This window comes from Thamnophis sirtalis, unplaced genomic scaffold, assembly GCF_051295495.1.
Source record: "Thamnophis sirtalis isolate CommonGarterSnake01/CBP01778 unplaced genomic scaffold, rThaSir2_p1.2 scaffold_5, whole genome shotgun sequence".
In the NCBI taxonomy this organism is placed as follows: Eukaryota; Metazoa; Chordata; class Lepidosauria; order Squamata; family Natricidae; genus Thamnophis; species Thamnophis sirtalis.
In genome coordinates, this window is record NW_028261385.1 from 101,436,711 (window position 1) to 101,450,048 (window position 13,338).

Genomic DNA, 13,338 nt, shown 5'->3' on the forward strand with positions numbered 1-13,338 from the left:
GGCTCCCATCTCTCTCACACACCAACAACTTGCAGAACATTTAAGAATTTCTCTTCATTGTGCAGTTAATTGAAGACACACAAACCCTTTGCCTCTTGTTGCCTTCCATAATGTATCAGGAAAAAATAAATCAGCAAAATATCTGCATTTAAAATAAAATATTTTTTTATTTTGTACTACACATATTTCCCTTTATAAAACTTTTCAAAGAATAGTTTGAATTTCTTTTAACAAGATATATGTTAAACAAAATGTACCAGATTATCATCCAGCCCAGTTATAAGCTTAAAACGTATTAGTGGTCAATTCCAGTTAAGTTACAATGCTTTAAGAAGTGGTCTATGGCTCGAATGCACTTTATTGCTGACAGTGCAGTCTCATGTCTGGAAGTGAGAGTATAGCAAAGTTTACTACAAGGTGTGCGGTATAAAATTGAAGTTTAGAAGTCAAAGAACTGAGGCAATTAAGTTAGTGGCATCTAAGTTTTAATAAGACATTCAATTGATTGTTTGCAGTGGACTGAGAACCGTCAATGACTTGTCTATAATTGAAACTCATGAGAGAGTACGTTGTACTGGGAATATTAATATTGAATTCATAATTGTGTTGGTAGTTAGAAAAACTGTATTAAGTAAAATGTTTCTGATCCTGAACAGTAGGCGCTAGTTCATTCTACCTACTCCTTTACTTAAGAAGTCTTAAGAGAACTGGAAAACGGGCTTCAGAGAGAAGGCCCAACTGGCAGTTTTCCCCACTTCCCACTCAGGGAAATGCTTTCTCCACCTGATAAACTGGATCCAGCCCTATAAAAATACTTCTGGCTTGCTTATTTTGCTGGCTTGCAGCTTAAGCCAATGCATATTTATTCCAAAATGGAATAGTTAACAATTGGACTTTCCTACGTGTGCATAGGATTTCAGACTGAGCTGCAAAGAATTTCTATAAAACCATGCTATTTGTAGATCACACCTTTTTAAAATGCTTTCTTTTTTTACAATTATCCATACATTATGAAGATAACAGAACCATAAGTCCATGTGCAGATGACATTCTCTTTTCTCTCATTAAACCGTGCTGCTTTTTGAAAGCCGCCTGTTTTTACTGTTTTCTAGAAAAGAATGGGCAACTGTAAAATTGTAAACTCACACAACAAAGGAGAAACTAAGTAGTACAAAGCCTCCTTTGTCCAGGTTCAGCCTCTGGCATCTTCAACTTAAAAGGAATGAAGTAATCCAAGATCCTACCCAAGCTGCTATGACGAGTGAACAGGACTGAGATTTCTATATTTGGTCCAGGGCAAGATTCTATGCCCCATTCAAACACAAAGGTATTTATAAATGTGTGTTATTATGGTCTGCTGGTTATCTCAAGAGCACTGTTCCATGTTCTGACAATAGACGATAAGATGTAACTGAATAAACCAAAATGCTATTGTCTCCTAATCAAGTGCTCATGACCATTCTTCTACCAGAGATCAATTAGAGCTTACCAACCAAGAGCTAGTGAGATTTATTTCCATGCTACAAATGCAGCATAGTGGTAGCACAGACTACAGTAGACTTGTCTAGGCTTCAGATCAACAGAGACCCTCAGTCTCCTCTGAAAACAAAGTCAATAGGTTTTTTTTCCCAGTTTATATGCCGTTGCAGCTGAAAACAGAGCTTGGGAGCCCGTTTTCGCTGGCAAAGTGCTCGGGCTGCCACAGGCGCCCCCGACATGAGTGATGTTGAGCTGGCCACACCCAAGGGCAAACACAATCCTGATGCAGCACTCAATGAAATCGAGTTTGACACCCCTACTCTATTTTACTAGGGCACCAATCACACCCTTTTCATTTTGAACACTTATTTTAATTGCAGTTGTATGGCAGACCCAGATTAGCCTTCAAAGTCCTGAGATTTTAACCTACTACATTATTGCTTGCCACCTAACTGTTAAAACAGGTACCAGCTCTGTGAAATAAAGAAAAATGACAAGGCCAGTTCACTTTGGTACCTTTAAAATACCTTCATTACTTAACCTTGAGAATTTAATTAAAAACTCTCCAAGAAATCAACTTGCTGAGTCGCCATATCTTGCTTTCTCTAAGATATTATTGTAGGTTGAAAAAAAGGCAATCAACCAAAATCTAGACCAGGCCTGTCAAACTGGCAGCCTGTGGTCCAGATACGTCACGCACAGGCCACGTCCACCCCAGCTCCGCAAAGGCAAAAAAGTCAGGATTGAGTTTGACACTTGTGATCTAGACCAATGAGCTCTGGGAAACATCTTGTGCAGGAATGTTTTTTGAAAATTGTTACATGCAAGTAATCCTTGACGTAGGACCATAGTTGAGCCCAAATTTATGTTGTTAACCAAGAAAGTTAAGCGGGTTTTGCCCTACATTACCACCTTTCTTGTCACAGTTGTTAAGTGAATCACTGCAGTTAGTCACATGGCTCAGATAATCCGGCTTCCACATTGACTTTGCTTGCTAGAAGGTCGCAAAAGGGGATCCACTTGATCCCAGAATGCGGCAACTAAATACAAGCCACTTGCCAAGTGCCTGAATTTTGATCACGTGACAATGGGAATGCTGCAATGATTATGTGAAAAATGGTGCTAAGTTACTTCTTTCAGTGTTGTTGTCAGTTTAAATAGGTACTAAACAAGTAGTTGTAAGTCGAGGGCCCCCTATATTAAATGCTTACAAAGGCACAGCATACTTTTAGTTTGCCACTCCTGTATACTACTATGCTCAAGTTCTGAGCAGCCCCTAAAGTTACTGGGAGCTGCTTCTAGAAGTCCATTTTCTCATTTTTTTAAGACTTTATTTTAAATCCAGCATCATCATATTATGGCAATGTTGGTATTAACATAATTACAGCTCTTCCTGGAATGATCTACACTAGTGTACACGTTATTATTTCGCTGAAAACTCAAAACACCATTCCGTTTGGAGGGATCTTATTTTCTTCCTAACCCCCCCTACTGTATTTTGATAAGAGTTCTAACTTATCTCTGCTTTATGCAATTTTACATACATTTTGCCATATTCCTGATCTAATACTCTAGAACCACGATGGCGAACCACGTGTGCCAGTTGGCATGCGGAGCCCTCTCTGCAGGCATGCGGGCCGTCACCCAGCTCAGCTCCACCATGCATGCACGCACACCTCCTGTCGGCCAGCTAATTTTTGGGTCTTTGCTGTGCATGTGGGAGATGTGTGCATGCATGGTGGAGGGGACGAGGGAGGGTCACAGGCGCATGTGGGCAAAATGTGGTACCTCCACCCTCCATTTTCCATTTCAGGAGGCTTCAGGGAGGACTGCTAGGCCCAAAATGGGGCGTTGGTTCTTACCTGATACGCCCCTTCTCTGGGCAGGTGGAGACAGCGGTCATGCATGGGTTAACTCAGTCAGTAACTAACAGAACTGAGTCTACCAAAGTGATGTTATCACCTCTCAGGAGCATGCTCCCGCTTTTTAGACTCAGTTCAATTGGAGCTGGCTGTGCTTCAAGGAGGCTCAAAATGGGGTGCAGGCGGGGTCATGTATTGCATGGGCGTGAGAGGGGAGCGCAGGGGGTTGTGTGCACATGTGCAGGGCACATTGCTGTTCTGTGTGTGCAATTTCAGTACGCGAGGCGAAAAAGGTTAGCTATCACTGCTCTAGAACCTTAAACAATGTTCATATATTTACTGGTAACTCTGCTCTGCTATTTGCAATGAGATTTACTCCTCGATAAATTATATATGTTCCCTCTGTGTGTATTGGATGACAACTCCAATCATTGCAAAAACATGCTGCTTTGGATGATACGTTCAGCATATCTAGAAGGCACCAGAGGGGAGATAACAATCATACACAACAGCCAATGTCAAGGTAGTGATGCCAAGCAGGCCAACAAATAGGTCAAGGCACCCAGGATTTCACTGACATTAAACTAAGTGGCTTTTTGGCAAATCACTAAGAATGTAAGCTTAAGTGAATCCCCACCCACTCCTCACCTACACATTATATAAATAGCAAGTGATGTTGTATTTGTAAGAATGGATACAATTCCTTCTGATAATATTGCTTGCACTTCACTCCTACTTTGGGCCACATTGAAAGGTGTGAACTGAAACAGAAGAAAGGAAGGTAAAAAATTATCTGGGAATTTAATACCTGACACAGAAAGCAGCCTCCCTCTTCCCCTTCTTTGCAACTATTCCTTCTTAAAATCCGTACGAGGCAAAAATGCAAGTAGATGACCCTCAAATGCCTTTGTTATTAGATCAATCCCCTCCCTTAGACGTAATTCTGAATAATCAGGTCGACAAAGGAAAGGAATAAGCAGGCATAAGAAGCAAGCATATCTTTTGATGCTGCAAAAATACCATTTTCTAAGGAATGAACTTGGGCCTGATACAAGGATGCAGATGTGAAAGCTGAGGCAAGCTCTCAAAACACTCAATAGGGCATAGTCAGCTGGACAAGGTTGTAGCTGGCTCCAGGCTCATTCCCATTAATTCTTATGTGCTCACAATGCTAGCCAGTCAGCTGAAAAACATTTGAATGTGAATTTGTTCAATATTGCAGTGAACATAATCAGGAAGATGGAGGCAAATCTGCAAACCCTCACAGAATAGTGCAGAAGATACTACCATTGTTATGACAACCCCCATCTACTCTAGCAGCTATCCTGGCTGTCACATTTGATCCTTTCTGGCTGCTTCCAGCTGTTGACACCCCTCGAGACGATTCTTCAATGTGGGGCCTGGCTGGAGGGTTCTCTAAGGTCCAGGCAACATCAGACCTGAAGAACAGAAATACCACAGTCATTGGTCCTTCCTTCATACGGTACAGGAAATATACTTGGTCTGCATTTAAGAAAACCTATGTCAGGAAAGAATTCATTTTATAGCTCGAATTTTCTAAGCTTAGTAAGTTTGAGACACGTGAGAGTACACTTTTCATTACCAGCCAGTATCAGTTGAAGTTACTAGGCAAGATAATAATGCACACCCAACTGAATAAATATTGCTTTGGCAAGAATGGTGCTTTGCAAAGTCTGAACTTGCCTTTCTAAAGGAGGCAAGAACTGCTCTCAATCAGTGTTTAGTGCCAACGATGAAATTACAATCTTTTTTGACACTTGCTATGCAACAAGCGGCAGAATGCTACTATGTCTGCCAAATATCTTAGGATACAGTGCTTACAGTTCTAACTATTTGTAACTGCTGTCTTAGAGTTTCTGCTTTGAAAAGCAAAAAAAGAATTGAAAAACCTGTAAGTTTCTTTATCTTTGATCCAGCTATACACAGATGGTTTTAACAAAATGCTGACTACCATCGTAGTTCAGGAAAGGAAAGGCATATACCCATTGAAATATCATCATCAACAATAACACACCAAGCAGAATTCAACTTCTCTTCACCATATATCTTTTGACTTCTGTGCAAAGAGTTTCGCGCTATCGCCCCAACAGAACTCCCAAGAACATCACCTACTATCTGCAAACTGAACTTCAGAATCCACGAAAAGCTTCTTGACTTGATTCTGGTTCATTAGCCCTGGATCTGGGAGACTTAAAAAGGCAATCACCCAGGCTAGATCAGTGAATTCCAAGAAATATTTTGCACAGGAGCTCTGGAGGGTGGAGTCTGCAGGGGGGAATAGAGGAGGCTAGGGGAAACCTTGGGAGCGGGGCGTTATGCAGCAGCAGCACCACCGAAGACTGGTGAATGAATGGAGTGGTGGCACAAGAGCCCAGGGAGACTGTGGGACTTACCAGAAAGACTTGTGACCTTACCTGTTGGCTTTCCCATTGACTTTGCTTATGAGAAGCTATCAGGGAAGAGTGCAAATGATAATCAGGTGATTGCAGAGATGGTACAATGACTGAAATTCTAAGGCCCAGTTGTAAGTACTACTCATTTAATGTCACTGCAACTTCAAATGGTTGCTGAGCGAGTGGTTGGTAAACAAGAATCACCAGTGTACTACCTAGTATCCTTTGAGATTTGGGGTGGGTTGCAAATAGCAGTTCGACTTATATACCGCTTCATAGGGCTTTCAGCCCTCTCTAAGCAGTTTACAGAGTTAGCATATCGCCCCCAACAACAATCCGGGTCCTCATTTTACCCACCTTGGAAGGATGGAAGGCTGAGTCAACCCTGAGCCGGTGAGATTTGAACAGCCGAACTGCAGAACTAGCAGTCAGCTGAAGTAGCCTGCAGTGCTGCATTTAACCACTGCGCCACCTTGGCTCTATATCTCAAATATTATTCAATAAAGAAACAAATTACAAGTTCCTGTTATATTGTCATGATAATTTAATCCATTAATCCTCAGTCCAGAACTACCACTGAGAGAGCTTTTCACTTACTGAAATATCGCCAAACTTACTTTTTTCTGAAAGCAAGGATCTTATTATTCTGAATGACACAATCTTCCATGCTGGACACTTGCTGTAAAATAGTCTTTTTGCTCTTCCCTTGAAAAATCAAGTTATCTTGTACTAAAGCCTTTGTTTGATCAAGCATCTCAATCCCGTAACCTCGGAAGGAGTGGATTCTGTTCTTGGTTACCTGGAGTGCATAACAGGACAGTAACATGTTATTCCTTTTCACAGTGAATATGAAGGGCCAGTTGGCTATCAAATTTAATTCAAGCAAGAAACAGTTATCTCACAAATGGATTTTTGAAGGGAAGAAAAATAGTTCTGTAATTCCTTTGGAAAAATGTGTTTTCACAGGAACTGGCAATCAGCTATTTCTCAATCTGTAGGCAGAACTGCAGGACATGGGACCATTTTAAAAACTCTGATTAGGTTGTCCAGGCAGAATAAGAGCTCAAGACTCTGATCCTCTCCTGCCATTTAAAGAATTTCCTATATTCTTAAAATACTTCAATACGTAGAAACATGTAAGGCGTATTGAAAAAGTTGGAGCATCACTACGGTTGCAAAATGTTAATCAAGTGTTTTTCCTTTTCCTGCCCAAAAGCAGACCTGAGCACTCTATGGCCTGTGGGCCACCTCCAGCCCGTTACAACCTATGAGCTACATCTGACCCTTTGGCTGTCCCTATATGGACTGCAATGGTGTCCCTATTGGTTCGGCTCTTTGCAACAGTCCCAGTTTCCCATGGGGCTCGTTGAGAAAATTAATTGCCACCTGGGGGGCCTTTATCTATTGTTCAAGGGGACAAATGTACTCAGGGCATATCCCATAGCTCTATCATTGCCCTGCTTGACTTTTAACGTTACCAGTTGGCATGTTGAGAAGCCAAACATCAGTATCTAGCACAACAGTGGGTTTCTGCCAGCATTACTACTGGTTCACTCCATGCGCATGCACAGTTGCCTGTAAATAGGTCTGTGCATGCGCAGAACATAAAAAATATCAGAAAAACATGCTGCAGCAACCAGGGAACCTGTTCGGGGGCATGGAGAGCCTGCCGTCCCTACAGGTCGGCAACCCAGTCACAATTTCCACTACCGGTTCGCCTGAACTGGTGCAAACTGGCAGCAACCCACCTCTGATCTAGCATCAGCTTTATTTCCCATGCTCCTTCTGTCCTCACAATAATATTTTTGTCCATGTCACATTCTTAGGAGAAAAATAAAGGGTAAGTGGCTACAGTTTGGTCCACCAGAATTCCCTGCCAGACAGACAAATACTAGATGGGATTTTGTAGGAAGTCACGGGGAGGTGAATAAATGTGGCAACAAGGAACATCCTTACCTATTTGCCTTCTGGAAAATACATATATGCAGGCAGTATGCCTGTTCTAGCAACTAGTACAGAAGCAGAAGTGGATGGGGGCCCAGACTTGCCTCCCGCCCTAGAGTGAATGGTACACGTGGCCTGCCGGGAATAATTGGGGCCATGGGGGAGGGGGGGTTTACGGGGATGGGGTGATGTCGGAGCATTTCGGTTATGACTGGGAGGGGCAGATATGACGGGAGCTATAGGGCTAGCCATTACTGGGGAAGAAGGACTCGCTACATTACAGCGATTCCTTGTTCCGGGCCCTCAGGCTCAACTCAAGGACCTGGTGGCAGAGGAGTGCAGGGCCCTGGTCGCAGGTTGTTGCTGCTAAATGCCAGGTCGGTTGTGAACAAAGCTCCCCTCGTCCGGGATTTAATATTAGACGAGGAAGCAGACCTGGCATGTATAACCAAAACCTGGCTGGGCCAAGAGGGAGGAGTCCCTCTCTCAGAAATGTGCCCAGATCGATTTCAGGTGCTCCATGACACCAGAGAAGGGGTGGGGGAGTAGCAGTTATCGTCCGAAGGTCGTTAGTTCCTCGCAGGATCCCTGCCCCAGAGATTGTGGGGGGTGAGTCTCTCCTCTTGAAGTTAGACCTAGGGGTTCAATTGGGCTTGCTGTTGACGTACCTACCTCCCAGTTGCGTCACGACAGCCCTGCCTGTGCTGCTAGAGGCAGTAGCCGGGTTGGTGGTGGAGTTCCCAGACTAATAGTACTGGGGGACTTTAATCTGCCGTCTCTTGATGAACACTCAGATGGGGCACAGGGGTTCATGGCTTGCATGACAACCATGGACTTGACCCAGGTAGTTCAGGGTCCGACTCATAGAGCAGGACACACGCTTGACCTTGTATTTCTCTCGGGGCAATGGAGACGTGATCTCGAGTTAAGGGGAATAGACACCTCGCCCTTGTCATGGTCAGATCACTCCTTGCTGAGGCTTGACTTCAGGACGCTGCTCCCCCATTGCAGGGAGGTGGAGCCGATTAAGTGGTTCCACCCCAGGCGCCTGATGGATCTGGAGGGATTTCAGAGGGAGCTTCGAGAGATACCTGACTCCCTTGTCCGCAATCCGGCCGAGTCTTTGGTCGCTGCCTGGAACGTTGCGGCGGCTGGAGCATTGGATCGGATTGCACCTTTGAAGCCTCTCCGCAGCAATGGATCTAGGAGGGCACCTTGGTTTACCGAGGAACTCCAGGAGATGAAGCGCCAAAAGGGATGCCTAGAGCGACGTTGAAGGGCTAGTAACTCTGAATCTGATCGATCACTATTAAGAGCCTTTATTAGGACTTATCTAGTGGCGATACAGATAGCAAAATGTATGCATTTTTCTGCTCTTATTGCATCCGTGGAATCTCGCCCAGCCGCCCTGTTTAGGGTGACCTGCTCCCTCCTGAAAGGTGAGGAGGCAGGGGAATCCCTGCAGGGAAGAGCTGAGGAGTTTGTTCAGTTTCTGTCGGATAAAATCACTCAGATTCGGATGGACCTGGACTCCTCTTGGGCAGTACCAGCCGAGATGCCGAGGGTTAGTCTTAATCAGATTTTCTGGGATGAGTTCGAATTTGTCATCCCTGAGGAAGTGGACAAGGCCATGGGAGCGATGAGTGCCTCCACCTGTTTATTGGACCCATGCTCCTCTTGGCTGGTTTCGACCAGCAGAGAGGTGACACGAGGCTGGTTCCAGACGATTACTAACACATCTTTGCAGGAGGGGTCTTTCCCGCATCCATTAAAGGAAGCAGTGGTAAGACCCCTCCTCAGGAAGCCTTCCCTGGACCCAGCTATTTTGAAAAACTATCATCCTGTCTCCAACCTTTCTTTTTTAGGGAAGATTGTTGAGAAGGTGATGGCGCTTCAACTCCAACGGACCTTGAATGAAATGGATTATCTAGACTCCTTTCAGTCCGGTTTCAGGCCTGGGTACAGCACGGAAACTGCTTTGGTCGCCCTGACTGATGATCTCTGGCGGGCCAGGGATAGAGGACATTCCTCTATCCTGGTGCTTCTTGATCTCTCAGCGGCCTTTGATACCATCGACCATGGTATCCTTCTACGATGCCTAGGGGAGGTGGGAGTGAGAGGCACCATTTTACGGTGGTTCTCCTCTTACCTCTCTGACAGGTCGCAGTCGGTGTTGGTCGGGGGGCAAAGGTCGACCCCTAGGCCCCTCAAATGTGGTGTGCCACAGGGTTCGGTCTTGTCCCCCCTCCTATTTAACATCTACATGAAGCCGCTGGGTGAGATCATGTGACAGCACGGGGTAAAGTACCATCAATACGCGGATGATACTCAACTGTATCTTTCTGCCCCGTGCCAGCTCAGTGTAGCGGCGGATGTGATGTGCCAATGCCTGGAGGCTGTTAGGATCTGGATGTGGGTGAACAAACTTGTGCTCAATCCTGATAAGACTGAGTGGCTTTGGATGCTGCCCCCGAAGGACTGCTTAGACAGTCCATCCTTAACCTTGGGGGGCGAAAATTTATGCCTCTCAGAGAGTGTCCACAATTTGGGGGTCCTCCTGGATTCGCAGCTGAAACTGGAACATCATCTATCGGCTGTGACCAGGGGGGGCCTTTGCCCAAGTACATCTGGTGCACCAATTGCGGCCCTATATGGATCGGTAGGCACTTCAAACGGTCACTCACACCCTTGTCACCTCGAGGCTGGATTATTGCAACGCGCTCTACATGGGGCTACCCTTGAAAAGCGTTCAGAGACTGCAGTTAGTCCAGAATGCGGCCGTGCGAGCGATATTGGGTGCACCGAGGTACACCCACATTACACCTGTCCTCCGCGAGCTGCACTGGTTACCAATTGGTCTCCGGATGCAATTCAAGGTGCAGGTTATCACCTTTAAAGCCCTACATGACTTAGGGCCAGCGTACCTTCGAGACCGCTTATTGCCACATACCTCCCAGCGGCCAGTAAGATCCCACAGACTGGGCCTCCTTCAGATGTTGTCAGCCAGACAGGGTCAGCTGGCGGGCCCTCGGAGGAGAGCCTTCTCTGTGGCTGCTCCGACTCTTTGGAACCAGCTACCCCCAGAGATCTGGACCATACCCACTCTTATGGCCTTCAGGAAAGCTGTAAAAACTTGGCTGTTCCGGCAGGCCTGGGGCTGTTGACCTCACTGTTGAGGTCCAGCCCCGATTAGAAAGCATTATGAGGTGTTGCTGTTTTAAACCATTCTTTCGTTTGTGTTTTGTTATGTGGGTTTTTTTCTCTCTCTCTTTATTTTTGTAAGCTGCCCGGAGTCCTTTGGGATTGGGCGGCATATAAATGTGGTTAATAAAATAAATAAAATAAATATTTGTCAGTGAGTAAATTCTCCCCCGTGACAAAGGTTCCTTTAAATTGGGATCCTCTATTTAAATGGTATACTTAAATAAGGCCATGTGAATCAATTAGGACTTTACATATCCAGATACAAGTTGGATGGGTGAAATGGAGAACAGAACAGGAAAAAAAAATGCTTTCTGACCCACTGGGAGTTTTGAGGGATGGAAGAAGAGTAAGGCATCTTTTCCTTCTGCAAATGTGCATTCTTGCCTGCCTTCATTCATAGTACTGTATAAATTTATATGTTCAGATTTGAGGTCCACTATTCTCTAATAGCTCAGAATTCCTGAAATGTAATCTTTCATATTGGATACTGCATGTATGCCAACAGTTCCTAGTTGTTTGAATCCCCAATCAAGTATGCTTCCTAGAGGGCAATGTTTGATAGTTCTACTTAATTCTGGATACAGAGAGAGAGTAGTATGATGCCCAGCAAGTCATCTAGATAAACATTACCAGGCCTCTCTCTCTCTCTCTCTCTCTCTCTCTCTCTCTCTCTCTCTCTCTTTCTTTCTCTCTCCCTCCCTCCCTCCCTCCCTCTGTATGTATGTATGTATGTACGTACGTACATACGTATGTATGTATGTATGTATGTAACTGAGGAAGGATGGGACATTATTTGATTTTTAATGACAGGGGAGGACAATTGTTCTTTATTTTAGGATTAATGCTAATTTTTGCATTTCCTTCCACTAAATGAGGGGAAGCTATATCAGCAAGATTAAATTGATGCAGTTGAGGGGAGTTCTAGGAGATAGAAGAAAAGGCTATGAAACTATATGTCTATGGAGATTCTCAGTCATCCAGATCATGGCTGCCCCAAAGGTGCTTTTTCAAAAGACAACTGGATTTTCTTTCTTTTTTCTTGAAGATGTTTTGCTTCTCATCCAAGAACTGAACTGAACAAGCTTCTCGGATGAAAAGTGGAACGTCTTCAAGGAAAAAAGCAAAGAAATTCCAATTGCCTTTTGAAAAGCACCTTTGGTGCTATGAAACTACATCACAGCCTTGGAATTGGGAGAGCTGCAAAATCAGATTTCCAATGCATTTGGTGGTAGGATTCACACAACTCAGAATCCAACCCTTTTTGACTCCTTTGTACCTATCATTTCTTGGTGCCAGCATAGAATTAATGTTCTATAATAATTTCTCCCTAAAGCATTTCTCCTCCAAGGAATGGTCCAAAATGTTTACTTGTTGGCATCTTCTCTTGGGAAAATAATGGATCCTGGCCAAACCCAAGTAGCGGCGGCATCAAATGAGTTTCAGGTTTCTCACTGATGTTATCCAGTGGAGGATGAGCATTACAAGATTCAGAGACATGATTTCAATTGCCAATCTGGCTGGGAAATTCATGGAGGGACTTTGAATCAGCCACAAACCTTAATCTTGCCAACTTCACAATGAGAGCATCCCTTTTTGGAGAAAGGAGGCAATACTACTAATTATACTAATAAGCCTGTTCCTTTTTTAAGCACCCACCTTCATGTCGGCTGCCTGCAAGAGTCGGAGGCCACATCCCTGATTTCCTAGGACGTCATTCTCCGTGATGACCCCATCGCCCTTGGAGCTAATGCCATGGCTGCTGTTGTCATAGATCCCATTGCCACGGAGTTCCACCCGGCACTCGGCTTCCACCAGGACTCCCCCAAGGCTATTGCAAGAAATGCTGTTATTTGCCATTCGGGTGAGTTGCGAGCTTTGAAACACGGCAACCCCGTAGTCATGGTTGGCGTGGATGGCATTTCCAATGATATTCAGAGCTTCGCTGCTTTTGACATACAAGCCAGCAGCTATGGGGAAAAAAGAGAAGAGAATACAGAGGGGAATCAACTCTCTTAACAAAAACAAAACGGGGAGAGAAAGCCGAAGTAGACCGGCATACAGTCTCAATAAATTCCCTAGTTGATATCTATATTTAAAATAGATGGTTGGCCTTTCTTAAATGGAACAAATGCAAAAATATTTTTTGCCAAATGGCAAAAAAATAGCCATAGCCGTGCATTGCAGGGTGTGAGATCACTGAGGAACAAGGAATTTCAGGCAGCTATTGAGTGTACTTTGGGTGCAGTAATAGGGCAGCAAGGTACAGGCACTACAATCAACCAAAAAAAGAGGCAAAGAGTATGTAGTGTAGTCATTGTCATCATCATCTTCCCTACTGTAAGATCAGCATCACAGTCTACAGCTTAACTCTCTGCTTCTATTACAATTCACACAGTTCAGCAATGAAAACTGCATAGCCCCAGTTGAGACTCACT

At 44.5% G+C, this 13,338-nt stretch overlaps 1 protein-coding gene across 3 annotated transcripts in view; it reads right to left on the minus strand.

Annotated features, from left to right (window-relative positions):
• Positions 1-147: 147 nt before the first annotated feature.
• FBXO10 (F-box protein 10) overlaps positions 148-13,338 on the minus strand; it is a 49,284-nt gene continuing 36,093 nt past the window's right edge. For all 3 annotated transcript variants that reach the window (XM_087716298.1, XM_087716299.1, XM_087716300.1), the window contains 3 exons: positions 12,560-12,870; positions 6,373-6,554; positions 148-4,780 (listed from right to left, as the gene is read on the minus strand). In XM_087716298.1, the coding sequence (XP_087572424.1) occupies positions 4,603-4,780; positions 6,373-6,554; positions 12,560-12,870 (671 nt within the window). In that variant the 3' untranslated portion in view covers positions 148-4,602. The remainder of the gene's footprint in view (positions 4,781-6,372; positions 6,555-12,559; positions 12,871-13,338) is intronic.